Genomic DNA, 25,808 nt, shown 5'->3' on the forward strand with positions numbered 1-25,808 from the left:
TTTAATCCAGTTCTTTATCACCATTAACTCACCTAATTACCCACACATTTTTATCTGGTGAATTAAGAAAGTGAAATTCAAGAAAAATTTGTGGACGCAATAATTTACTTATTTACAATGCTTTTTCTATCATTTGGTATTTTACAAAGAATGTTATTGCTGTAGAAATACAAGTATTAGTGACATTAGCATTTTATATCATCATGCATAATTGATGGCCATTGCTGACTTTGAAGTAAATTTAATATTTTAAGCATAAAACAATGAATATTATAGATTACTAGAATTTAATTGTGTGTATCTTAATAATGACGTGATTCGATAATTTATATTTGATGATTATGTAAACATAACATTGTATAGCTATATTAATAGATTTTAAACAATCATTACGATAAAATATATCATCAGTCACTTTGATGGTCTTCAATCTATGTATGAATCTATTTTTATCTTTTGTAATGAAAAAGAGACTTGTTGTGTAGAATGCAAACTGTAATCACCAACAAATTAAACATATCGATGATGTATCTTATAATTTTAGATAATTTTTATTTCACATAGTCATTGTACATCTACGTAACAAAAAGGACTAAGTAGCATTTCTTATGTCTTTGCGTAAAAATGCATATGCTTTATAAAAGTAGTTTTTATAGTAAATAATGTAATCATTAATAACATAATTATTGCATATTGCATTTAATATTTATTAAACGAATGTTCTCGAATATAATGCTTTAAAAAAATGTTAGAATTTAGTTTCCTGTTATGTATTCTTTAGAGTATCTGTAACAAATGGAGGCCGTTTTGTAAATGAAACTATTGAAAGGAAAATAGTCTTTGTTTGTTGTATGTATATTAATCAAGCTCCTGCTTTTCTATGTAATAAAAACTCTTATAAAAATAAACAATATACACAAAAATTCAGGATGGTGGAGAACACGAATTTGTATAAGTCACAGTATAAATTTCTCACTTTATGTATTTCATTAAGGAACTGTCAATGAGTGAGCTTGTTACTTATAGAAATAAAGAAACAAATTAGAAAAAAAAAATTCTTAAATTGACATATTTTATGTAAATATTAGTGGTTGCTATTAAATTTAAATTATTCTTTTTAAATCGTTCCATAGTTTGTAAACCAAAGCATTTCAATATGTGCGCATTTTTAACTTACTCTGTTTCGATACTGCATATATAAAACCGAAAATGAAAGATCCACCGTTATTCAAACAATTACATATTTATGCATACGTGCGCAATATCAAAATTCTTTGATTCGTACTCGTTACGGAAAATAGACTTCTAGAAACGCTACACATTTAGAAATAAAGTAAAATTGTCAACGGAAAATAAACAACATTACTGTTTTCAGTTAATTTTTTCATATATCCTAATATCGTATGAGATACAATTATTATGGATTACAGTGGAGGATATTATTAAGAATGGTAATGGTAATTATGTTAATGTAGAGTTATACCCTACTAAAGGGTGTTTCTCAACACAAGCTCAATAGTCCTTGACCATCGCAAGTATTATTTTATTAAGGCAATGTCACCTTTATTTGATGAAAATAAAGGATAAAAGAACGAGCTATTGAGATAGTTGAGACTGATATAATCCTGTTCTGTGCTTCTGGTCCACAAAAGATCCCATATCTTTCATATAGTTCAAACATTATTATTATCTTTGTTACTATGATTATCGTTATCTTCTTTTCTTATATTCTATTTATGTATTTTGCGAAATTAACGCATATATCAAGTGAATTGCCTAAAACTGAAAATGTAAATATCTCAGTCACTTATGATAGAAAGAAAACTTCTAAAGAAATGTTTGATTTGAAAGTGCTTATATAGCAGGCTTGAAGACTATTATTGGAGTCATATTTTTTTTAAATATGGGAATTATTGATATCTCTTTAAATGAAACTTGATTTTATTCCCTATAAAAAAAGTTGTAGAATAGATCAAAACAAATTCCAAAATTAAAATATAAAATTGAGAATAATTTAATATCTTAAACGAATAGTACTATAAGAGAGTTTGCAGTACTTATGAATTTCGGAAAGGGACATTTTTGTTCACAGCAATCATAATGGAAAAGATAAAAATATTGTAAACTTCTCTTCATTTGCTCGATAATTTTTGTATTAGCAAAAATATCAAATTCTAATTAAAGAAATGTCAGTAAACCTTGTATTTTAAAAAACTACGATCTTCAAGTAATATTTTTTAGCACATATAAGTCTCTTAGAATCCAAGATTCTTCCTTAAAAGTTTTTTTTCTATCATAACAACCGAAATATTTAAGTTTCTAGTTCTAGGTGATTTACCGTAACGACGCGTTTTGTTTTTACTTAAAGGAAGAAATTTATGGTTATTATTTTGAAGATGACATATATTACATTTTTAATGTATAACATTGGAAAAGAACATCCATCAACCGTTTGTTAAGCGTATTTTATGAGCTCTGTTTGTGCGAATTAAAACGACTTTTTACATTTTGCACGTTAACCACTATAATTAATTTTCAAATTCATTGGTTGAGAAACACCAACTTGTTTCATTATATCATCTAACATTACACCATGTCATGAGCATGTAATTACATTCTCATAGCACCTGAAGCAAACAGTGAACATTCTCTCACATGTATATTTTATTTAATTATAGTCAGTCATTGGATTTATTTCATAACAAACTCTCTCATTCGTGAACATTGGATCATTGCTTAATATATTCTCAGTAAAATCCTAACAGACATTCATGACTGAATTCAGTACAGTACATAATTTAATGGACTAAGATTGTAATAAGGCCTCAGAACATGTAATTCACTGTAACATCTCATAACTTATAGCATTATTATGCTAAACATAAATATTTTAATACAAGTAATACATTAAATAATTATGTTATGAAATTATAAATATACAAGAGAAATGATAAAACGATGATATATAATGTTTATGTAATATTACTTAAAAAAGTAATGTTTATATAAACATATTGATAATAATCATAGCTGTAATTTTTAACGTTTTTACTGTAAATCATTAAAATATTTCAAAACTCTATGCAAAAATTCATCTTGCTAGTCCCCCTAATACCATAGTTTATTCATTATAAGTAATCCTATTAGTTATGAGTTGTTACATATATCTACTGTTCAACCATTTTAATGTAGTGCTCTTCAAATGTTTATACAAACATATTTCAATGGAGAGTACAAAGTGCTACAAAACAATTCCAATATCATTCACTTTATAATTGTTAATATATCTACTTCATAGACTCGTTATGTATTTTTAAGGCCATATACGAGTTTTAATACAAAGATGCTGTTTCTTTTCAGCAGTATTTGATACATTGGTTAATTTCGAAATTTGCCTAGTAATAGACAAATAGACCACACAGCCTCGACAGAGAATGTTCACAGTATAAGACAGCAGCATAGATATAGCTCAGCGCAGCCTCACTTCACCATCGCTAACCATGTTCGTATCATAATGGTTTAAATCAAATCTTTTTAATCATACATACATACGCGCATACATATACATTTTGTATGTGTGTATATATGTATGAATGTATATATACACATAGGTATATTTATTCGTACAATAACCCTTTACATTTCATAATTTGTATGCATAGAGTACATCTAGACCTACAGCAGTGTTTACTGTACAGAGTAATTATTGAAATACTAGCAATTATTGAATAGCTTTCGCCAAGAATAAATGTGTATCAGCGCCACAAAAGAATAAAATAAAATAACCCGTTTGTATTTGTATAATGCATTTAGTTAATATTGCTTATAATATAAAGAAGTACATTTGAGAATGACACTGACTTAATAACTTTGAAAGAAATTAGCTTTAACATGTACACAAGACCATGATTGATATTTCTTATTAATATACACTGAACTTAAAAGTTGTTCTAATATTTATATGTAAGTATTACACAACAACGTACAGAGTAACAATAGTAACAGACCATTTTTACCTACATGTCTACTATGGCAGAATGGGTCATGTGCCGAGTTATTCTTGGCTACTGTCAATTCTAAGCCAACATTATAGACATAACTATTATAATCTTAAATAAGACGTGCATGACTGAATATCGATTCAATGATTATCATTACACGTCATCTAACTACTTTCTGATTTAGGGACTTCTAAAAAGAAAAGTCTATAAATTGTTAACTTCACAAATAACAATATGTTAATAGTTTGATTTACATAAATTAATATCACTTAAGGGATTATGCATATTATAAAAATATGTAATTTCTTAAATAATTCGTTAACATCATATAGTGTAAAAATTCTACAAAAGATATTATCTTTAGATTTCATAAAAACTGAGACTATCCATAAACGATAGAACTATTAAACATAATTATATTGTGCTTTAATTAACAAATGTGAAACTTTTTATCAGTGTTTTATCTATGTTTGAAATATCGAAGAATTTTATCTCCATTTTTTTCTAAGAAGCTAAACTTTTCTAAGAAGCTTCTAAGAGGTTAATATTCTTTTCTATAATTTTGTTAATTGTAGCACATAAAACGATAATTTTATACGAAAAAAAGAAAAAATATAGAAACAATTGTGAATATAAAAGAAAAAATAGAACTGATCAAATATATAACTTTTTAGAAGCCCCATAATAATTTATTTTCATTCAACATTTGTCTCAAATCCTTCTCACTCACTCTATTGTAAAACACGCAACATTATTATAATATAAGCCTATTAAAATGGCATTCAGTATTTTCTTATAGGAATATTTCATTCGATATATAAAAAAAATATACAATTTCGACTACTCAATAAAATGTTTAGTAATCGCGAATTTGTACTGTCCGAATGCCATTTTAGTGTAATTTACACTTCTCGTGGACTAGTACTACAAAGTTGTAGGCCTGCCCATGAAATTCTAATTAAAATATTATGTTAAATTTTTCTAAATTAATATTTGTATGTATGGGATTTATATATATATGTATGTATGTATATGTACACATATATAGTATAAGTATACGTATACGTAACATATATACATATTATATATATGTATCTATATATAGCCAATTCACAGTGCTTGTAACGTGTCACTATACGAAATAGTCGAGGTGTATTTCCTTATAAAACATTGTTGCGTCATCATCTTTTTAATGTAAATATGTTTACATATATAAGATTTTATTCGATTTTATTTCTTCCAAATACTTGATTTTCAATAGTGACAATTATAGTATATAATAACATAACCGAACACATATAATTTACTGCTAGTGTTTGTAGAAAGAAATTTCAAAATGTAAAAGTTCTCAGAAATCAATTACCCCAATTATTTCCTACAATATCATCGTTGCAAGCTGTAAATGACTTATACTTACCTGAGGAGTTGCCACTCCTTCGCTAAAAACCCTTAAATTGCACATCATCTTTAGTGCTTATTAGTTTTTCTTACCAAGAGTTTTTTCATATTTCAGCAAGTTAATTTGCTATGTCATTTTAGTAATTATATCGTCTTTTTTGGGCAAGATTCTAGTAATGCAGCAACATTACAATGCGTCTAATTAATAAAACTGGCTTCATGCCAACTTCAAATTGTTTTCTTCATTATAGGTGTATAATTCAAATAATTTAAAATTTACAGTTCTTCCTGTAGAACACAAGTGGATGTACTCAAGCATATCCCATCAACTGGCTACTATATTACATAAATGCTTGGTATACCACCACAGTGACGTGATCAATTTACGTGCAAAAGTTTCTTTATACTATATTGAAACTTGTAACATACATACAGAACACACACATAGATGCACGAGCTGATGTAAAAACGCATCTGAATGTACACGTATTAGCGCTGCGAATCATTTGCTGGATACCGCATTCTTCGTACAGCTTTTTTGATCTTTCTTGATACGGGTGGAGGAGCACTGTCATATATAAATATATATATTTATAAAGACAATATACTTATACAGAATGCATTTGATGTTTTTATTAATTCTTTACGGTCGTAGTACTTTTTAACATGGGTATCCTCTTTCGTTAGAAATATTTTCGCTCTTTTTTAGTTCCTCTTTTTCAGTTTCATTTTTTTTTTCTTTCTTTAAAGGTTCAACTCTTATTTCATAGTTCTTTTCTTTATATTTTAAAACATGTACATTAAATTAAGATAAGCCATGTAGAATTCACTTCTTAAACAAGAATTGTAAACGAACGAGTACTCGTGTAATATATTGTTGTGTATATAGTACTCGTGTCGGGATATTTCCATACTTCGACCGTGAAGAGTTAAGAATAATTGTTATAATACTTACTTAAATGAAATTGGTGCACTGCCACCAGTAAAGTTAAAAGACGGTGGTGTATTAGGATCGAAAGAAACAGCTGGCGTAGAACTAGGAGGATTGAAATTATATCCTCCAGATGGGGTAGAAGTTGGTTCCTAGATTAGATATTTTTAGTTTTTTTAAATTAATATATCAACTTATATTAATTATATACTCGATATTTTGTTTTATAATTGTGCCAATTATTACCATTCTGCCAAAAGTAAAACCTCCAGAGGTTGTCGCAGGTGTTGTATTTCCAAAATTAAATCCTGTATTAGCAGATGAAGAAGATGAAAAAGTAGATGTTGACTGATTTTGATTATTTTGCAGTCCACCAAAGAGTGGAGTTGCAACTGTTGATTGGCCAAACGCTGGAGTCTCTGGTTTTGGTGCATTGAAAGTAAAGGTGCTTCCTGTATTAGTTTGTGCTGCATTATTAAAACCATTGCCTCCAAACAAATTGTTAGTCTGTTGTGTATTTGAACTGCTACCAAACGTGAATAATTGTTTTGGAGCTGATTCAGCAGGATTATTATTTGCTGAAAAATTAAATCCAGTTCCTGGTTGTGCTGCTGTTTGATTAGACGCTGCACCAAAAGTAAATAAGCTTGAATTTGATACATTATTATCATTTGGCTTTGTTGTTGAAAAAATATTAGGTGCCGAAGCACCACCAAAGTTTGAACTATTGTTATTTCCAAAAACAGGAGCTGATGAACCAAATAAAACAGCATTATTTGTTTGTGAGCCAAATGCTGGTGTTGCTACTGCTGCTGGTGTACTAAATACAGGAGTTGTTTTTTCCGTATTTCCAAATACAGACATTTTGTTTTCAGATGTTCCAAAAATAGATTTGTTTTCAGAATTTCCAAATACTGGTACTTTAGTTTCTGATGTTCCAAATAAGGGTGATTTATTTTCTCCTGTAGCAAAGGTTGACGTACTAGTTTCTCCTGTACCAAATGCTACTGTTGTTTTTACATCAACATTGTTAAATAATGGCATCGTCTTAGATACACTTGTAAAGATCTGTGGTGCTATTGGCGTTGCTTCTACTGTAGTACTAGTTGTTGGTGGACCAGAGGTTCCTACAGATTCGTTTGTACCAAAAGAAAATGTAGGTAAAGTAGAAGTAACATTTGATGATGACGTCGTTGCTATTTGTCCAAAAGTAGGAGTAGTTGTGGTTTGTGTGACTGTTTTTGCATCAGTAAATGTAAAGGAATGTTGACTATAAGTTGGAAGACATGTAGTTGCTGGTACTAATACACTACTGCTAACTGGTATAGTACTTGAAGCAGTAAATGAAAATGTAGAATTAGGCGGATTTTCCAAAATATTATTTTGAGTAGTCGTTGCTACTAAGGAAGTATTATCATAAATTTTTGATGTAAATGATGACTCTGTAGTACTTGTGGTTGGTTCAACAGTGTCTTTTGTGATATTTCCTAAAACAGATTTTTGATCTTCTTTCTTTTCTGAAATATTCACTTCTGTTTTACTTGTTCCAAAAGTAAAGGGAGTTGAAGCTGAAGTTACAGCTAATTGTTGTTGTTCAGATAACAATGTTGAATTTTCATTTTTGGGTACATTAAAAGAAAAGGATGTATTTGTTTCTTTATCTGATTCAGTTGATTTATTGCTTATAGTAGTCTTGTCGCTCTTTGCATTAAACTGAAACCCTACATTGCATACTGATGTTTTTAAGCCAGCATTCGAAGTATTAATATTTATATCTGCCTTAGATATGTCATTTTTGTCACTTTTGGGAATACCAAATGTAAACTTTCCAATATCGGTTTGTTGAGTACTACCAAATTTAAAATTATTTATAGATGAATCTCCGGATTTATTTGGATTGTCAGCTTTGTCAATGCCAAATTTGAAATTGCTTGAACCAGCAGGGATACCAAAATTAAATTTCATATTTGAACTTGTACTCGTTGTAGATTCCTTTGGTTTTGCACTTCCAGGTTTTACACTACCACAAGAAACACATTCTAAGTTTTCTGCTTTATTTTGTAACATACAAGTATCACAAGACCAAGAACCTTCAGGTTTTTTAAATTTATCTCCAAAACCACTTGCTGGTAGGTTCTGTACTTCATTAGTTTTATCACAATTAGCACTTGGTTTAGTAGTATTACAGCAGGGGCAAATTGTAACAGAATCAGCATTTCTAACCATACAAGATGGACATTCCCATGAATCTTTGCTTGGCTTAAATTTCTCCATTATTTCTGAATTAGATGATTGCAAAGTATTTGAGCTTGTTGTATTCATTTCTTGAGTGGAAACAATTGCTTGTATATTTGTATTTTTATTTTTCTTTTCCCTTGCTTTTTTTAATAAATTTGGTTGAGATGCTTTACAGCAAGGACATGTAATAATATTAGCATCATTTCTCAGCATACAGCCTGGGCACTCCCACGAACCTTCAGCATAACCCTTATTCATTAACTCAGATTGTGATATGCCTGTTGGAGATGTATTCGTTTGATTTAAATTCCTTCTTTGTGGTGCATTGCAAGAAACACATCTAATGTCAGTTAGCTTATTTGATGCAGAACAAGACATACAATCCCATTTAATATTGCTAATTTTGAAATGAGATCCAAAGCAATCAGTCTCAGTTGTTTTTGCTTCTACAATGTTACTTGAAGTTGGTGAAGATATTGTAGTTTGCACATTGATATTTGGTCTTAAAGCTTTACAGGCAAAACATCGTGTTTCAGAATTAATATTTCGAATTAAACATTCATCACATTCCCATATATCTAATACTTTTTGTTTTGTATCTTTGATTAGATTTTCAGGTTTTTTAACAGTTGAACTATTCATTTCTTCACTGGCAGAAACAATAGGATTTTCATCAGAAGTAGCTTTTTCAATATTTGTATTTAAAGATGACTTCGCCTTATTCAATGAAGATACTTTCTCTAAAGATTTATTACATAGTATATCCACGACACTACCTGTTTTCAAATCACTAGCAACTTTAACTCCTATTTGGCTACTATTATCATGTTTTCCTTTGTCTTTAGGTCTAGGAGCTGTAGATGAACCAGACCAGATAAAATTTGATGTTACCATAGACCCACTATTGTTATTTGATGTATTAACCAAAGAATCACTCAAATGATTTTCAGCATTAATTGGACTACTAAACGTGAAATTATTAATAGATTGTAAATTCTGCGTTGGATTTGTGACTTTAATTGGACTGGCAAATTTGAAATTATCTTCTTTCCTTGAAAGATTTTTAGTTGTTGCTTGAGGTAATGTAAAATTAAAATTGGGTAAAGAAGATATTGGTAGAGGTACACTTGGTAAATTAACTATTTCAATAGTATCTTCTTCATTTAAATTTGTTTTAGCTGTTGCCTTGAGTTTTCCATTATGTTTCGTATTTTCATTTTCATCAGATCTAAAGAAAGAAAATTAGTTTCAATAAAATATATGTTTTACATGTCTGATATTAAAATTTGGAAGTTACTAAAATTTAATCATATAATGCCGACCTAAGTATAAAAACTTACCCTAGACGATATTCTTGAGTAGGAGGCGGAGGCCCATTATGAGCAGAAACAATTTTTCGTGCTGCTACTGTTGTGTCTTGCAATTTTTCACGTCTTCTTATCTTAATTATAGCGGGTACAGTTGGCACAATTAATTCTCGCGTTGGAGGTCGTAATCCTACACGAGCAGATGGAGATTCATTTTCTTCTCGCTGACGTTTTTTACTAACTGAAGACGGAGTAATATTTGTGCTTTTTAATGGAATTTTCTTAGCATCTGATATAGGCGAAGAAAAGTGTTCCAGAGCTTCCAGTATTTTTCTTGCAGTTTGACTCATACCTGATGGGTCAACCGTAGTATTTGAAGGTTTGACTTGGACACTTGGTCTCTTTGGAACTTTAAGCTGAATCTAAAATTATAAAACTCATGTTATTGAAAACATCAAAAGAAAAATATATAACATATACATACATCAGTTGTATTGAGTAAAAGAGACTTTGCTTGATTTCGTTTATACAATTCAACTGCATTTGCTCCTCCGAAGGTGGTATTTCCACTATAAAAAGGTGACAACAAACGAGATGCACGGTCCAGCGTGTTGGTCATGACAGATGCATTAAAACTTGGCCTATGATTACTTAAAGTATCACGGGGATTGCTGTCTACAAACAGTGTCCTTGGCGATTGTAAATGATTAGCTGAAATAAAAATATAGCCTAAGTCCTTATGTAATATCATAAAATAATTAACAAAGATAAGTATGAATTTCTCTTACTAAATGTTAATTTCTCATCTATAAAGCGTTTCCTATTAACAAATGGTGAATTATAAACGTCATGAGAAGGAGCTTCTTGTCGACTGGTTTGCGGTATAAGAGAGCTGCAACCACTAGTGCTCTCACTTGATTCTGAATTATCATCCATTCCATTTGCTGTACCATTATTTGATGTTGGAATTAGGAGATTTAAATCAGACCTTTGTGTAGTTACCGGTCTGCTATCTAATTGTGTGGTAGGTGTAGAACATATTAAATGACCTATCCCACTGGGTCCAGCCATAGTAGGTTTCAGAAAATCATCTCTCTATAAATTTTATATTTATAGTTGTCTTTGATCATTTAAATACCATAATTATTAACTCTCTAATTTATTTTACCGTATCATTTTGCACTGAATATTTTCCTCTAGAAACTTTAGTTTTATTATTTGATGTTATAACATTTGATCGAACAGAAAATGTTCCAGGTGGATGGATAATATCTGTACGAATTCGTGGTCGTTTTGATGGTGGAGGTTTTTCTATATCCTCTTCTGCTTCTGCTTCTGCTTCTTCAAGGTTTTCAGTATCATTTGAAATATCTCCATTTCCTTGAGACGTATTGAACCATTTACTGATCCATAATGGTTGGGGTATAAAGTCTGTTACTTTAGTAGCAACTTTCTTAACAAATGACTAAAAAGAACAAATATAATGTTAAGGCAGTATTATAAGGAACGTAGAAGTAAGGTAAGGAACGGAAGAAAACACATATATATATTTTTTATCATAAATACAATTTAGAACATACACTAATTTGTAATTTCAAAAAAGATATTAAAAAATTAAAAAAATAGGTTTATATAAAAATAATTCACAGAAATAAATAGCAATAATATATATAATAAATCTTTTTCATAACAAATCCAAGAAGTATAATGATTTTAGATGTTCCTTCCATACTTTATATTATGCTATAATTATTCTCTACATTGATATCAAATAGATAAAACTATTTTATAATCTTGATAAGATTTTACTTTATATTTTTTATAAGATTAATGTCATGAATATGTGTGTGTACCACTTTATAATACTTTTATAACTTATTAAACTAGTAGATACTTACAGCTACTAAAATGGTTAATTTTATGTTAAATTTATAATATTGTAACGAGCGACATTATAGCAGAGTATATATTTCTATATCCATTAGAGATCTTTTTTATCTTGTATTATTTCGATTTATAATATAAAATAAGAGAATGTAAATGTTATTTTGTATTAATTATACCGAATTGCTATACGTATTATGTCGGAATGTGATATAATTATAATGAAAATTAATAAAAACTATCTGTGGAATACCGAAAGATAACATGGATTCATGACGACGCTACACGTGAAAACGAATACTTTAGAACATTTACATTCGATAAAACAATTTCATTGAATTTGGAAGAGAAAAGTAAAAAATATGTAATATTAGATATTATTCAAGAGCCTTCTTGAAGTCTTCTATATTTTTCAGAATACGAGAAGATGTCAAGGTTACTTGTCGCTTCCAAAGCGATAGGTCTTACGCTAAAGCACGCAATCGCGCATAAGAGTCGTAAGAAAGATTGAGGTTACTGGCAAGACTCACATAAACGTGACATCGGGATCTCATGGGAACGCATCCCAGGAAAAGGGTGGTCGCACAGGACGCATTATACGGAAGGAACGGTATTCGGGAGTAGTAATCCGTTGGTCGTTCTAATTTCGGTACAAAGGCGCGAAGGACCGTTGAAAGGAACGCAGGTTCGTTTCTCTCGCGGGCAAGTCGTGCCAATATGACTCTACTCACGTTGTTCGTATCGTAAGGCTTCGTATTGTGCGACGATGATCGTCTCGAAGATAAATTCCCGCTACTCTTAGCCATCTTTGCTGCCGTTTCTCCTTCTTTTATGGATCCAGCAGCACAAGTACTGATGATTTCGACTGTCGCATCCCAAAAATTGTCACTGAACCACTATCTCGGAGACTGTGAGCCACGAGCGAAAATATGGCCGCTCTAAAAACCGCCACCAGGGCGCCAGAGATTTCTCACAAATACGCGCTCTGTGCGCCTGCCCACGTGACGCAATACTTATGCGTCGTCCGTCGATCACGCCAAGTATGTTCTGAAATACACCTATCGCTGCCGATTTTATATATGATATTTCTTTCCATAGAAACCTTCTTTACGAAAATGTAGAGGAAAATGTAGAGGAATTACTTTTTGAAAAAAACATGTTACATTTATTCATTTTCTTTTTTTCACGCCATAACAAAGATATTTATTTATTTTAGATAATTATTGTTCTACTACGATAATAATTGAATATATTATAATTCATGATTGAAATTAAGTTGCAAAATTATGTTATGTAAAAATTCTGATGTTTTTGTTCAATAATCGAAAATAATCGAAAAATATTAACAACCAATCATATTTGACTACTCTTCTAATCGATACTGTCGATATCTCGAAGTAATCGAATACTCCTAGATTTTCCTGTTCTTCTTATAAAATATTCGTGTTTAATAATTATTTTCAACGTTTTTCTATGTTGCTTATAAAATATTTTTATGTTATAATTATTTTATCTATAAAAACATTGATCTTTTTCGTAAGAAAATATAACAATTTGCGCTTTAAAATTTAACTATAGTTCCTATTATAATGTAACAATGCACTTTATCCGTGTTGACAGCGTGCTCTAGTGGTCGTTTGTAGTTACTTGCTATATTTTCAATCGCAAAGAAACGTAAAATGTAAAATAAATTTTGTCGAATTGATACAACGTTGTAAAAGAAAAATACGTTAAATATCAAATTGTATCAAGCAAAAGAATTTTTTTCATGATAATGACAACTATATTAACTACAACAAAACAAATAGATTATTACCTAAACATTTCACATAATCATAATATTTAGAAGCCTACTTCGACATTTTATAATTTTATAAACATACGATGAAACCGAATTTTTAATTTCGAAAGTACACAAGTCTTCAAACTATATATAGTGGTAATTTATACCAGGACAATATTTCATGAAATTTATCAAAAGAGAGTTCTCGGCAAAAGGTTAATACATGCACGTAGAAAGTAAATAGAAACCTGAAAAGAAAAGAGGGACGTTTATTAAATTAATAAAAATGAAATCTTCGAATAAGTGAAATTCATAATACGTAAATTAATGATTCATTAATTATTATTTATTATTGAACTTCCAATTCGATTCGGAGAGGAAGATAGTAATAAAGATCGTTGGTTTTTTTTTCCCGTAAGCACAAATAACACAAATAGCACGAATACAGTTTCACTTTCTCTATACGAGCAGAATTTAGAAGCTGTGAATTGCGCATCCGATTGGTTTCACTTTATGAAGTAGACAGCAAGTGTTATAAGCATTAAACGGATTTGAGGTCGCGCGTATGATCGTCGTCTGGCTACGATTAAGATCGAAACAAACCGGGAAGGAAGGATTTGACACATGGGTGGTTCGCCGTCGAGCCACTTTGATGAACTTTCTTCGTCCGCTTCTTCGATTCGTGACCAACCAAGTATAGCGGAACGCAATTACGCATAGAAAAAGTGGTACAGCGGTAAATCAAACGGTTTAATTCATGCAGATAGAAAAGTATAACGATCGAATATCTCAATGAGTGCTCCGTATTTGTCAATTTCTGTTTTGTCTTCAAATAAACATTGACAGGATTGTATTTTTAAAAAACAGATCCCCGATAAATAGTTATTAATCAAATAACAACAGAACTAGTTTACATTATATTTAAAAAATAAACATATTTAACATTCACTCGTAATAAAATTCTCATCATTCCTGCTCGTTTTCTTAGTGATCAAAATAGTCTGAATAACCAGAGTATACAGCTGACATCTTCGAACTTGCAGATTGTAGAAAATGAAACTGATAATTTCCTTTTCTTAATGAGAATTCATTAACAAAATGATTATCTCTGCCGATTGAATTTTTTCTTTTTTAATTAAAACCATATTCGTACATAAAACAAAGTATATGCATTTAACTTCTGATATATTTATTGAATTTGACTTCTGATATATAAAAATTCTTTTCCAGATAAAAGTTTGTACGCTCGCATATAGAATCGATTAAATTTCGATTGATTTCAAGTGACCATCGGTAGAAACATACATACGACGAAGAAGCAATTTGTTCTGGTCGCTTTGATAGACAAAGAATGGCGAAAAAACGGGGATACTGTATAGCAACTTTCGTGGCAAGAGCGATATTCATTCCTTGCGAACCCACAGTCTGCATTCGTTCAGCACGATCGCGGTGTGCCTTCAGACGCGCTCACTTTCTTCGAGTTCCTCCGCAGAATCTCTCTTCAAACGATTGCGAATAAGACAGTTATTATCTCTCAGAATATTAACTCTGCCTCTTTTCTCTCATCAAATTTGAATCGTATCTTTAATGCATCTGCTTCAGATCGCAAAGATTTAATAAAATTGTCGAGGATGTATTTCAAGTGCGTATTACAATGAAAACAAAAATAACAATAACAACGGTAAAAACAAGACAACAATAACGATATGTAACGACGAATCTGTATTTATTTCTAATCGATTGAAAGAATCGTTAAACAATTTCACGTACGACGGACATGAATTATTTGCGCGGTGGATTCGTAGCGATTCTTCTTTTCCTCCTCGCGGTGGTCGATTGCGCCATGATGAAAATCATTCGAGACGATCATTTAAGTAAGTTCAGATAAAATTGCGAGTACTTGATTCTTTCTAAAAAAAAATTGTTATAAGAAAGAATTTTGCTACCAAATTTTTCTAGGAAACATTTTCTACTGTTCAATATCATTAATGTTTTGTTAATGTTTTACTTCATTTCCTTGTCTTATATAAGAGAGAAAATAAAAAATTTGATCCTCCTCTGTGAATTAAATTTTGATCGGCCTCGCATGAGAATTCGCAGAAGGCAATTGAGGAAGTACCGAAGTTTTTGAAATAACAGAGTGCGGATGTCCAGCAGCGTCTCATAGGCAACCACGATCAACAACTTCTGGGAGGAACAAAGTAACATCCACGACGTCCAATCGACAAACGGCTGTTTCTACGACTGTCTCTACGACGGGACGAATTTTCAATGGAAAACCCAGTAGAAGAGGATCTTGGCCGTGGCAAGTCTCTCTGCAGCTACTACATCCGAAATTAGGTTTTATCGGTCATTGGTGCGGTGGAGTTCTCATCGATCCTAAATGGGTCATTACGGCGGCACATTGTATCCACAAGTTAGCATTCTATTTGAATAATCTGAACGTTTCAAAAACTATAAAAAAAAACTGGTGTCATCAACCTTCTTTTTGCTCTTAGCGATCTCTTTAATCTTCCAATCGGTGCCTTATGGACGGTTGTAGTCGGAGAATGGGAATTAGATTCCGGTAGTCGTGGATCAGCCAGATTACCCGTCGAACGAGTGATACTTCATGAGAGATTTAATAATTATGTTCACGATATCGGTGAGTATATGTTACATTAGAAAAATGATAATACTTAAACAACGAATGGAATATCAATTAATTAATTATACGAACTTGCGTCAGATTTAGAGGTAAAATAGCAGTCACGCGAATCAGTGAATAGTACACATATACGAGCGAACATTCAACGTGATTGAATAAACAGAAATATGTAGAACACTGATCGTATATTTTTTTATCTTTTTTTAGCTCTAATGAAACTCGCTAGACCAGCGCCTCTTTCCAAGGTAGTGAAGACGATATGTCTTCCGGACGCGGAGGAAAAACTCGCGGACAGCAATTGCGTAGCATCCGGTTGGGGTCGTTATGGACCTTCGCCATCTCTCTCGACTGCGCTCCTCGAGGCTTCGGTGCCATTGTTAAATCTCGAAGAGTGCTTGCACGCTTACGGAAAATCCGTTCCTATTCTTAATGGCCATTTATGTGCTGGACACATCGATGGCTCTTCGGGAAGCTGTGTTGTAAGTATCGACGTATAGTTAAAAAGAGCATAATAAATAGAAAAGAAAATCATTTAAGTCAGTTTATTCTTTCTAAAAATAAATCTCCTATTACGTTGTTCCATTTTCCGGCCGAATCGAACCAAGTGCTATTATAATGTCTTTTTTCGATACACTCAAGCAAATTGTACTCTGGCGCCTTTCGTCAAATTAACATTAACTCGGTTGAGATTGGATTATATCGACGTGAAAATAAAATAAGAGATAAGAAAAAAAAAAAGAAAAACAACGTTAGAAGATAGCATCGAGAAAATGATGTTGCTTTTCCTTCTCGCACTTTCTCTATTTCTCTGTACCGTATGTAATGTTTTTTGTGAAAATACAAACGCAACGATCAGTCTGATCGATCTATCGTCATTAAATGGTCAATTTTAATGATTATGCGACGCGTCAGTCCGCTCGTTTATACTGAATCGAATTTCGCGTCGAGTAATAGAGCATGTTTTATGTTTCGAAAGTGCTAATTCGATTCTGATTAGTCTTCTCTTACGCTTTCACGTAATAAAACGTCGTGGTTACAACGTGTTTGTGGTATTAATGCCATCAACATAATCGGTAAACGTCGAATCATTTTTAAAATGTTCACTTTACCTTTCTGTTTTTGCATCAGGGAGATTCTGGAGGTCCCTTACAATGCCGTCGTTCAGACGGTGTCTGGCAATTGGCCGGTGTTACTTCTTTTGGTTCTGGATGTGCTAGACCAGGATATCCTGATGTTTACACCAGGATACAACACTATTTGAATTGGATAAGAAACATTATCGACAATGATAGCGACATATAGATTATTATTCATCGTGAATGGATCATATGAAACAAGCTACAATTCATAGATTATACTCAATTATTGCATGTTTGTATATATGCATGTATATATGTATGTGTCATATATGCACAAAGTGAGTCACATAAATTATTAATAGTCAATATCTATAATGTCTACAAGCGGTATTAATAATTTATATTTTTTACAAATGATTTTCAAAATCTTTGATATAGTCTTTTTAAGATTTTTCGATTTTTACTATCGCTATTTAATGAGACAAAACTGCGCCATTCTGAATTTTTGCTAAATATTTTTCTTTTTAATTTTTCGTCATATTTATAACGTATGATAAAGGAAACATTTGTTATTTGTATAACTTAAAGAAGTATAAAATCCAGTGGGAAACTAAAAAAGGGCAACGAAAGTATTCTCTTCTTAACTTCCGAAGAAAAGCTATTTGCCGGCAAATGGAAAAATTCATCCGTGTACTATTGCGATTGATATTCGTTTCCATACTCGAGACAAGAAGATCTGCATTTATATAGGGTGTATTACGAACTCCCGTTTTCATAGGGACGTTGCGTAACATCAACGTTATATGTGTAATACAATCAAAGTGGTTGCGCTTCTTCGATGAAATTAGAAATATCGATTTATAGCTAGGCATACGCAGTATAGTCCAAGTATCTACGTACATACATATTATTACATCGAAGTGAATACATTAATTAACCTAATACAAAACACTCAACGCAGGAAAGCCTACGTAAGAGCTTCTACCAATAGAGCTACTCGATGCATCACCTGAAACAAGAAATCGTATTCAGTATTATTGTTTCAACTTGACAATAAGTGTAATTTATTTTTAAGTAACTCTACTACATTCTGTATTCTAATTATTATTATTGTTGTAATATATGTTACATATAGGCATACATGTAAATATATTGTTTTAAAACAAGCAAATGAAAAGCAAGACATTATTATAAAAATAAAATATGATATTGTATATACCTTTTGTTGATATAATTATAAGAAAAAGTTAAAAGCCTATGGTTGAAGGGTGAAGTTTTAACCCTTTGATACTAAGTTTGCAAGTTTAATAAGGTAGTTAAATTTTAAGTGTTATCGAACAGTAAATGCATCAGGTGCACGTCAGCTAGCTATTCAATTATTTGATAATATATTAATCGCGTTGTGTTATTTTAAGAATATTGAAAACGTATAGAATAACATTATATTATTTAAATAATCTTATCATGCTCTTTCTGTATTATTTCCATAAGTTTCTTGATTCAAGTACTTGATTAAAATATGCGATCACAAAATGAAATCGTTAATCGAACGAATATTATAATAATCAACATAGTAAATTAATATTATATACTATTCCACGTGTTTTAGTCGTATTTATGCGAAACGTGTCACTTATCACACGCACACATACACCAATTTACCAATTACTACTAACTAATTACATTATGTCTTGTTACGTTATCGCACACCTGGTGTTGTCAGTATTAGTTTCATTTACATAGGAAAAATTTATAGAAATACGTTCGGACTAATTAAACGTTATAATGAAATTTTTTTACTACTTAGAGATTCAGCACATGTGTCATATTTTTAATGTCTCATAATATTGCACACTGACAATAAAATAACACTTACCCGAGAACTTAACGTTTAAATAACAAAAAACTGATAGCTAATCAAAACAACTAATCAAATCATTCACGCTAAAGCAAAAAAGCTAATAGGTTCGAAATTTGATATTAAGACAATGTATAAATAGTCGAGTAGCACAGTGTTACAATCAGGTAGAAATTTCGTCGGAGGCAAATACTAATTTATACCATTAGTTGATTAACTATAGAATTCTTTCCCTAGAGACGATGCAAAAGGGTGTGCCATTTAATATTAACATCCACATCGTACCACTGTCTTTCATAACGTACGAGCTTAATCATAAGAAGTTGCTTTTTTAGAGAAAAATAAATCGTTTTTTATTTTTCTTTTTACTTTATAAAAATATATAATTTAAATAGATAAGGTATTTGAATATATATTTATCAGGTTCAAAATCACATAGGTATATTCAAATCCATAGATTTATCCCGCGCAAGTCAAAAGTGGATCACGTGACCCTTACTGTACTACGTCATCGTGGTCGCCTGAAAGACAGAAAGGGACGCCAAGGGTAGAATGGGAGCGGCGGGAAGAGGGAGGGTACGAAACCAGCGACGACGCACGAATACACTCCACCTCTCGCGTCCGTGGCGAGCGGTACAGTCAGGAGTGAGAGTGTACGTTCTCAATCAGTAGGACACTTTCATCGAGCTGAGGAAAGTGAGGGAGACCGTCGTTTCTTCGAGAAAACCTAGGTGGGAAAGAAAAAAGAGTGGTTAGAGACGATTAGACGGGGAAAGAGAAGTGAAAGACGAGAATCGCGAGAAGAGAAAGAGTGTTCGGTAGAAAGAAAAAGAGAGGGAGAGAGAGAGCATGGAGAAAGGGAGAGACAGTGTTGCAGTAACGTCGACTCATCGTAAAAACATGTTTCAATTCCAAAAGAGATCGTAGCTTGACTCTATTACTCTCTCTTTCTCTTTCTTCCTTCCCCTTCTCTCCTTTTTTCCTTATTTCCATCGTCTTTCGAATACCTATAGGATTCGAATCGAGGTATATACGCGAGAAAGTAAAGGAGAAACGAGAAATGCGAAGGATAGAGACGCGACATTGACCGCAGAAACAGGCAGGAAAAGGACGCGAAGGAATAGAATCGGTTTCTCATCGTGGAAGGGAAGACAATGATGACGACTGCACGTGCAGACGCGCTCAATACGAAAATGGAAAAGAGAAGGAACGAGAGGGAGACTCGATGAAACATTTCCTGAAACGGTAGAGAGAAGAACGTCGCCGGGGGAAGCCTTTTATTCCAAAGGGAGTCCCTCGGAAGGGAGAAAACGGACGCGCCGACTACTGCGACACGAAGTAAGAGACGGCGTTGAATGCTTCGATGCTATTAGATTAGATTCTTTTCCGTGATCCGATTAAAATGTTATTTCCTTTATTGATTTTCTTTTCTCGATATCGAGAATTAAAGAGCAACGCGCTTTAAAGGAAAATTCTTTAGGAGAAAAATGGGTGCGTCGAGAAAAAGAGGGTTTAACGAATATCGAATTGATTCAAAATGGCTGCGTCTTTTACAGTCCGCATCGTAACGTAACAGAACGATACGTTTATATTTATGCTTCAGCGGAGTGGAATACGTTGGTAACGATGATTTTTTCGATGCCGGCGATGGACGAATTCAAATCAGGAGAGACGTTAATTCGAACTTTTCGTGTAACCTTCACGCGCTGATTATGCGAACCTTTTTGAACTCGAAGTAATACGGTATGCGTTAGATTGTACAGTACGTTGAACAAGACGACGAATTCGTATGATCGTTGAAACGTTTCTTACGATCACATAATATTTTCTTTATATCTATCAGTTAGTAATCTATTTATCATCTTCGCTCGTTTTTCCGCAATTTATTATTTTTCTTCTACAACATGTACATACTATCGCATATACAGGATGAGTCATTCAGTTCGTTAAAAGTCAATATTTCGGTGACTAGAAAAAATCTCGAATAAAAGAACTTTCAAGCAAGTTTTATAGATTTTTTTCCTTTTTACATGTAACAATAATATTTCTTTTTCCAATGTGTACCAAGTTGTTATAAATTAGATGATTCGTTCTACATACGATTTACGAATGAAAATTGAGAATTTCTGCCCCATCCATTAATTAATTTGTCTGTTTGTTCGCTCAAAACGTCTTTATTTCAGGTACGAAAATAGAGTTGAAGCTATCAACTGGATGATATAAAAGGACTTTCGCTGGCTGATCAAACATGAACAGAAACAACAACAATAACAATAACAACAATCATAATAATAATAACAACAATAATAACAATATGTCGTTAACCACACCGCCAGCGATACATGTCGGTCCGATAATAACGCCGGGCTCGAACGAGACCATTTCCATAGTGATACCGTTGTCCGCTCAATTAGCCACTGTTTCCGGACAAAAGGTCGAGAAAGCATCTTGTAAGGATTGTGGCAAGGACGCGAAACAACGTTCGCCAAATGGAGCTGCGCCGCGAATTAGAAACGATAAGACGAAGGGTTGTCCTTATCCCACTTGTACACGATACGGTCGTGCTTTTTCAAGGGCACACGATTTAAAGCGTCACATCGCACGACATGAAATGCGAAAAGAAAAGCTGATGGATGGTGAGAAGGGACAACTGGTCATCGGTTGTCTCGAATACGCAAAGAATCTCGTAAACGATTCTGCTTTGAGAACGAACGAGTCCTTTAAGACGGAGATTCCTCGGGATACGGAAACCAACGTTAGAGCGTACACATGTCCTCGTTGCAAGAAGAGATACTCAGAAGAAAGCAAATTTAAGGCTCATCTCGCTATGCATGACAAGGTAATCATTCTCAAGGTAATCACAGGTGATAAAATTATTTTTAATATCGTATAGAATTAATATCAATTCGTCCTTGTGATTTTCAAATATATAACTACGAAATTTCAGACAATGGCGAAGAACGTATGCACCCTATGCGGACTACAACTTCAAAACGAAGCCGATATGCAGGAGCATATGAAGCAACACGCGGGTGCTATCTTGCAAACTCAGTCGGCCCAGTCGATGCCACAAAACGAAAAGGAGGATGATTTCCTTCTCGAAGAGATGCTCTTACTGCATAAAAATCCACGAAGAACATCGTCTTCCGATAAAACAGTCGATGTTGCTAGTGGCAAAGTCGCGACAAAAATCAGGTGCGACTACTGTTCGAAGACTTTTAAAACAAAATGGACATTGAGCTCCCACGTAGCCGCACACGAAGGTCGTTATCAGTTTGATTGTGCCCAGTGCGGCAAAAAATTTGTGAGAAAGAGTCATTACGAGGGACACGTACGTTCCCACGAAGCAGCGAGGCCTTACGTATGCGAGCAGTGCGGAAAGACGTTCAAGGAATTGAAACACAGACGCGAACACACCAAAAGAAAGCATCCTGGGAATCAGAGTGCTATACAAAATCTCTTGGATAGCATTAGTCCGTGTGCATCCGAGGAAGTGCCAGTCGATCAGGCTAAATTCACTCTTTTGATGCCGGTGAACTTTACCGCTTAACAATAAGACGTATCGAATGTATTGATTTAAAAGCTTTTTCTCTCGTATGTATATCTAGAGATATGATAGACATTATGTTGAAACCTTTGTTAGTTTTCTGAAGATGCACCGATAAAAAAATTAGCATTAACGAGTTTCAATTTCTCATATATGGCGTATTGAACTTTTTTTTTTTACGTAGTCTTTATGTATCTTTTTTTATAGTAGAATCCAAATGTATTATGTATTACAATGATGAATTACGATGAAAATTATTAAATTATTCTTTCGTTTTGTTTCGTCGGAAATTCTTATACAAAATTTTGTTATCGAAAGAAAACGAATAAATCTTAAACTTGCCTACGATGGAAAAAAGAAAATAACAAATAAATGTAATGTTATTTGCTGTGCACCATTTCTAGAATATTTTAATAAAATTTTAATATCGATGTGTCGACGAAATGCCAGAGTTGCTAACTTTATTACTCGTAATTTTAACGCATCTATAATATCATCCTAATAGAATACGAATATTATCATATTTACAATTCCTTCGATATTAGGGAATAATTTTATATTTATAGGTAATAGTAGGTATTTACAAAGAACCCTGCGACTTGCGTTTTTGTAACACTACGTATTTTTAGAAATATTAATTGTGTTTAAACACGATTATAACGAACGAACTATTTCAAGGAACAATTCTTTTGTTTTATTATAACAGGCATTATATGACATTTTAGTTTTTATTAAATTTTCACTCGAATATATTTTAATAATAATATACGAATATATTTCTTTTTTAACGATAAAACGACATATTACGTTGATATGTTTATCTAACGAAATAATGATACTTCGTTGGCTTTATTTGTACAAAATTTGAAACGCAATATCGAAAAAACAAAACTTTGTCAGAATTAAGAAGATAGCCTTTATTAGGATTTCTTTTCAAATGAGCCCAAATAAGCGCCGTAGAACGTCATCGAGATGCGAAGAGCAAAAAAATATGCAAAAGCATGCGGCTGATGAATGTTTTTACTATCATACTCTGGACACGCTTCCACCAGAAGTTTTAGAAATAGTATTACGTTTATTACCCTTACATGATGTAGCAACTGCAGTTCGTCTAGTGTCCAGGTGGAATATCTAACGAATATTCATTGAAATATAATAAATTCTCACCTTGATAAAAATATGTTGATATAATCACTATCATCATTTATTTATTACTAGGAATAAATATTAATCGGTGATCCGATTTTATAATCAGTTATTATATTCGTGTTTTTAAATGTAATTACCGATTAATATTTATACATAATAATAACCAATAAATCAAAAGATCATATGATCTTTTCAGACGTTGTTTGAACGTCGCTACGATAGTTTTGAATGCTTCATTTCTTATTGCTGGTACAAAACTTGAAAATGCAATGAAACATATAGAAACAATGATAATGAAAGTTAAGACAGGTGCTGACCTACTAACCTTCAGCAGAGTATTCAATATCCTAGAAATGGTCATGGCACAATACAAGATGCTCAGAGCTGTAACTTGGAGATATACACATCCTTCAAAACCAGAGAAATTTTCACGACTTTGTTTTTATGCTGGTAGTCTGCTTGATAATTTAAATAGTCTGCTTCATCGTGCTATAAATTGTCCTGTTTCTTTATTGGGGCTCCAACGACCAGATTCAAACATTTTTTTTTTTATATCCGACTGCAAGCGCTTTATGAACTATTTTGAAAAAATTTCTGAATGCAGAGTGAACAGGTAAAAAAAACTATACTTATATGATAAAAGGCAAAAATATATAAATGAATAAAAGATAAATATACGATACCTTCATTTCCAAATATAAGTTTTATTTTCTATCTAAAAATTTATAAAATAATTTTATGATTAGATCTGTTTTGGTGTCCGGATGTAAAGCTGTAGATGTTCTAGACTGTCTTGCAGAAGGACGTCAGGTTTTATCATTCAATATATTGTCTAATGAAGGAATCAAAAATAACATTATTAGTATGAAATTAAAATATGTAATAAAACGAGCTTGGTTCACTTGTCTGAAAATTCCAAGTATGCCTGATGAAAATTCTTGGAAAGACCAACAGCGTTTCATGTACCTCAGACTACGTCGTTTAGTTAGCAGTGTGAATGAACATTATTATGAAAACTTACGATATGAACGAGAATTACTTTTACAGGTAACATCTATAATGATATAATATGATAGCTAATATTTTTATTTCTTTATACAATTTTGTATTATTATCTAATTCCAATAATTAGTAATAGCTTTATAAAACTTGATTGAAACTCATAGTTTTCTTCTGTATCTTACATAACTTTCTTTCAATTTACATAAAAATATAAATATTTTAATAATTCTATACATACAGCATTAAATAAAACGTTTTATATACAGGAACCATCAATACCACCTCCAAGACTACCACCAGTATCTACATATTCTGGTTATGGAGAATATGGTGGACAATTCTTTTATTATGGGAATATGAATAAATATGCTTATGAGAGCAAAATCAAATCCTTACCAGTAACTGACCATGAAAATGCACAAGATGATATTGAAGAAATTCATGGAACGCCTTGCTTCAATCTCATCATAGCTGTAGAATTGAAATGTTCACTAGAACTGGCACCTTTTACTGTAAGAACTTTATTGCAGTCCAATGAGCTAGAAATATATACAAAAACTCCAAATCGGCCAGAGATTTATTTAAAACTTGATATCATGTGTCCTGCTTCAATGGCTAATAGATTACCAGGAAATTTTACTTGGGAGCTCAATAGTTCTCGTCATATACGTCATTCTTCTTAATACATTACAAATAAATTTTTTTTTAGTATATTATTATAACTCAAAATATAGAAAAATGATTTCTATTACAACTGATGTAATCTTTTGATAAGCAAAAGTTATTAAAAGAATTACTATATAATTTTTATATTTTTGACAATAATTTATTTTATTTTAAATATTAATAAGAATCAAAATTTTTATCATGCTTTATATACTATTACCAAAATTTTGATCACATGTTTATAATTTATTAGAAATTTATTTAAAAAGAATTCTAATGAGATTAAAGTCATATACTTATATACTATATACTAAACTT

The 25,808-nt window shown here is 32.0% G+C and overlaps 3 protein-coding genes across 11 annotated transcripts; 2 read left to right on the top strand and 1 right to left on the bottom strand.

The window, feature by feature from the left end:
* Positions 1–1,368: 1,368 nt before the first annotated feature.
* Positions 1,369–12,631, bottom strand: LOC127072596 (nuclear pore complex protein Nup153). Its single transcript, XM_051013110.1, has 8 exons — positions 12,491–12,631; positions 11,044–11,340; positions 10,664–10,970; positions 10,360–10,586; positions 9,909–10,297; positions 6,577–9,796; positions 6,355–6,482; positions 1,369–5,967 (listed from the first exon to the last, which is right to left on the bottom strand). Exons 1-8 carry the CDS (start codon positions 12,563–12,565, stop codon positions 5,889–5,891), a joined length of 4,722 nt encoding a protein of 1,573 aa, XP_050869067.1. The 5' UTR covers positions 12,566–12,631; the 3' UTR covers positions 1,369–5,888.
* A 34-nt stretch (positions 12,632–12,665) lies between these two features.
* Positions 12,666–19,124, top strand: LOC127072615 (chymotrypsin-like elastase family member 2A). Of its 5 annotated transcripts, none has more exons than XM_051013151.1 (5): positions 12,666–12,799; positions 15,697–15,958; positions 16,041–16,186; positions 16,397–16,668; positions 17,318–19,124. In XM_051013151.1, exons 1-5 carry the CDS (start codon positions 12,775–12,777, stop codon positions 17,489–17,491), a joined length of 879 nt encoding a protein of 292 aa, XP_050869108.1. In that variant the 5' UTR covers positions 12,666–12,774; the 3' UTR covers positions 17,492–19,124. The 5 variants fall into 5 exon arrangements, with proteins under 5 accessions (XP_050869108.1, XP_050869107.1, XP_050869109.1 ...); XM_051013150.1 differs by having other exon boundaries at positions 12,670–12,799; positions 15,682–15,958; XM_051013152.1 differs by having other exon boundaries at positions 12,670–12,799; positions 15,700–15,958; positions 17,318–19,123.
* A 587-nt stretch (positions 19,125–19,711) lies between these two features.
* On the top strand, positions 19,712–25,628 carry LOC127061856 (gastrula zinc finger protein XlCGF57.1-like). Of its 5 annotated transcripts, XR_007780973.1 has the most exons (5): positions 19,712–19,857; positions 20,140–20,464; positions 21,310–21,980; positions 22,074–24,869; positions 25,091–25,628. XR_007780973.1 is itself a non-coding variant. In XM_050989291.1 (3 exons), the coding sequence occupies exons 2-3, from the start codon at positions 21,375–21,377 to the stop codon at positions 22,674–22,676; spliced, it is 1,209 nt and encodes a 402-aa protein (XP_050845248.1). In that variant the 5' UTR covers positions 19,722–20,464; positions 21,310–21,374; the 3' UTR covers positions 22,677–25,628. The 5 variants fall into 5 exon arrangements, 1 of the variants encoding a protein (XP_050845248.1); XR_007780972.1 differs by having other exon boundaries at positions 19,722–20,464; XR_007780975.1 differs by having other exon boundaries at positions 19,723–20,464; positions 21,310–21,965.
* Positions 25,629–25,808: the final 180 nt, after the last annotated feature.

The sequence above is a fragment of the Vespula vulgaris genome, chromosome 2 (genome assembly GCF_905475345.1).
Source record: "Vespula vulgaris chromosome 2, iyVesVulg1.1, whole genome shotgun sequence".
NCBI lineage: Eukaryota > Metazoa > Arthropoda > Insecta > Hymenoptera > Vespidae > Vespula > Vespula vulgaris.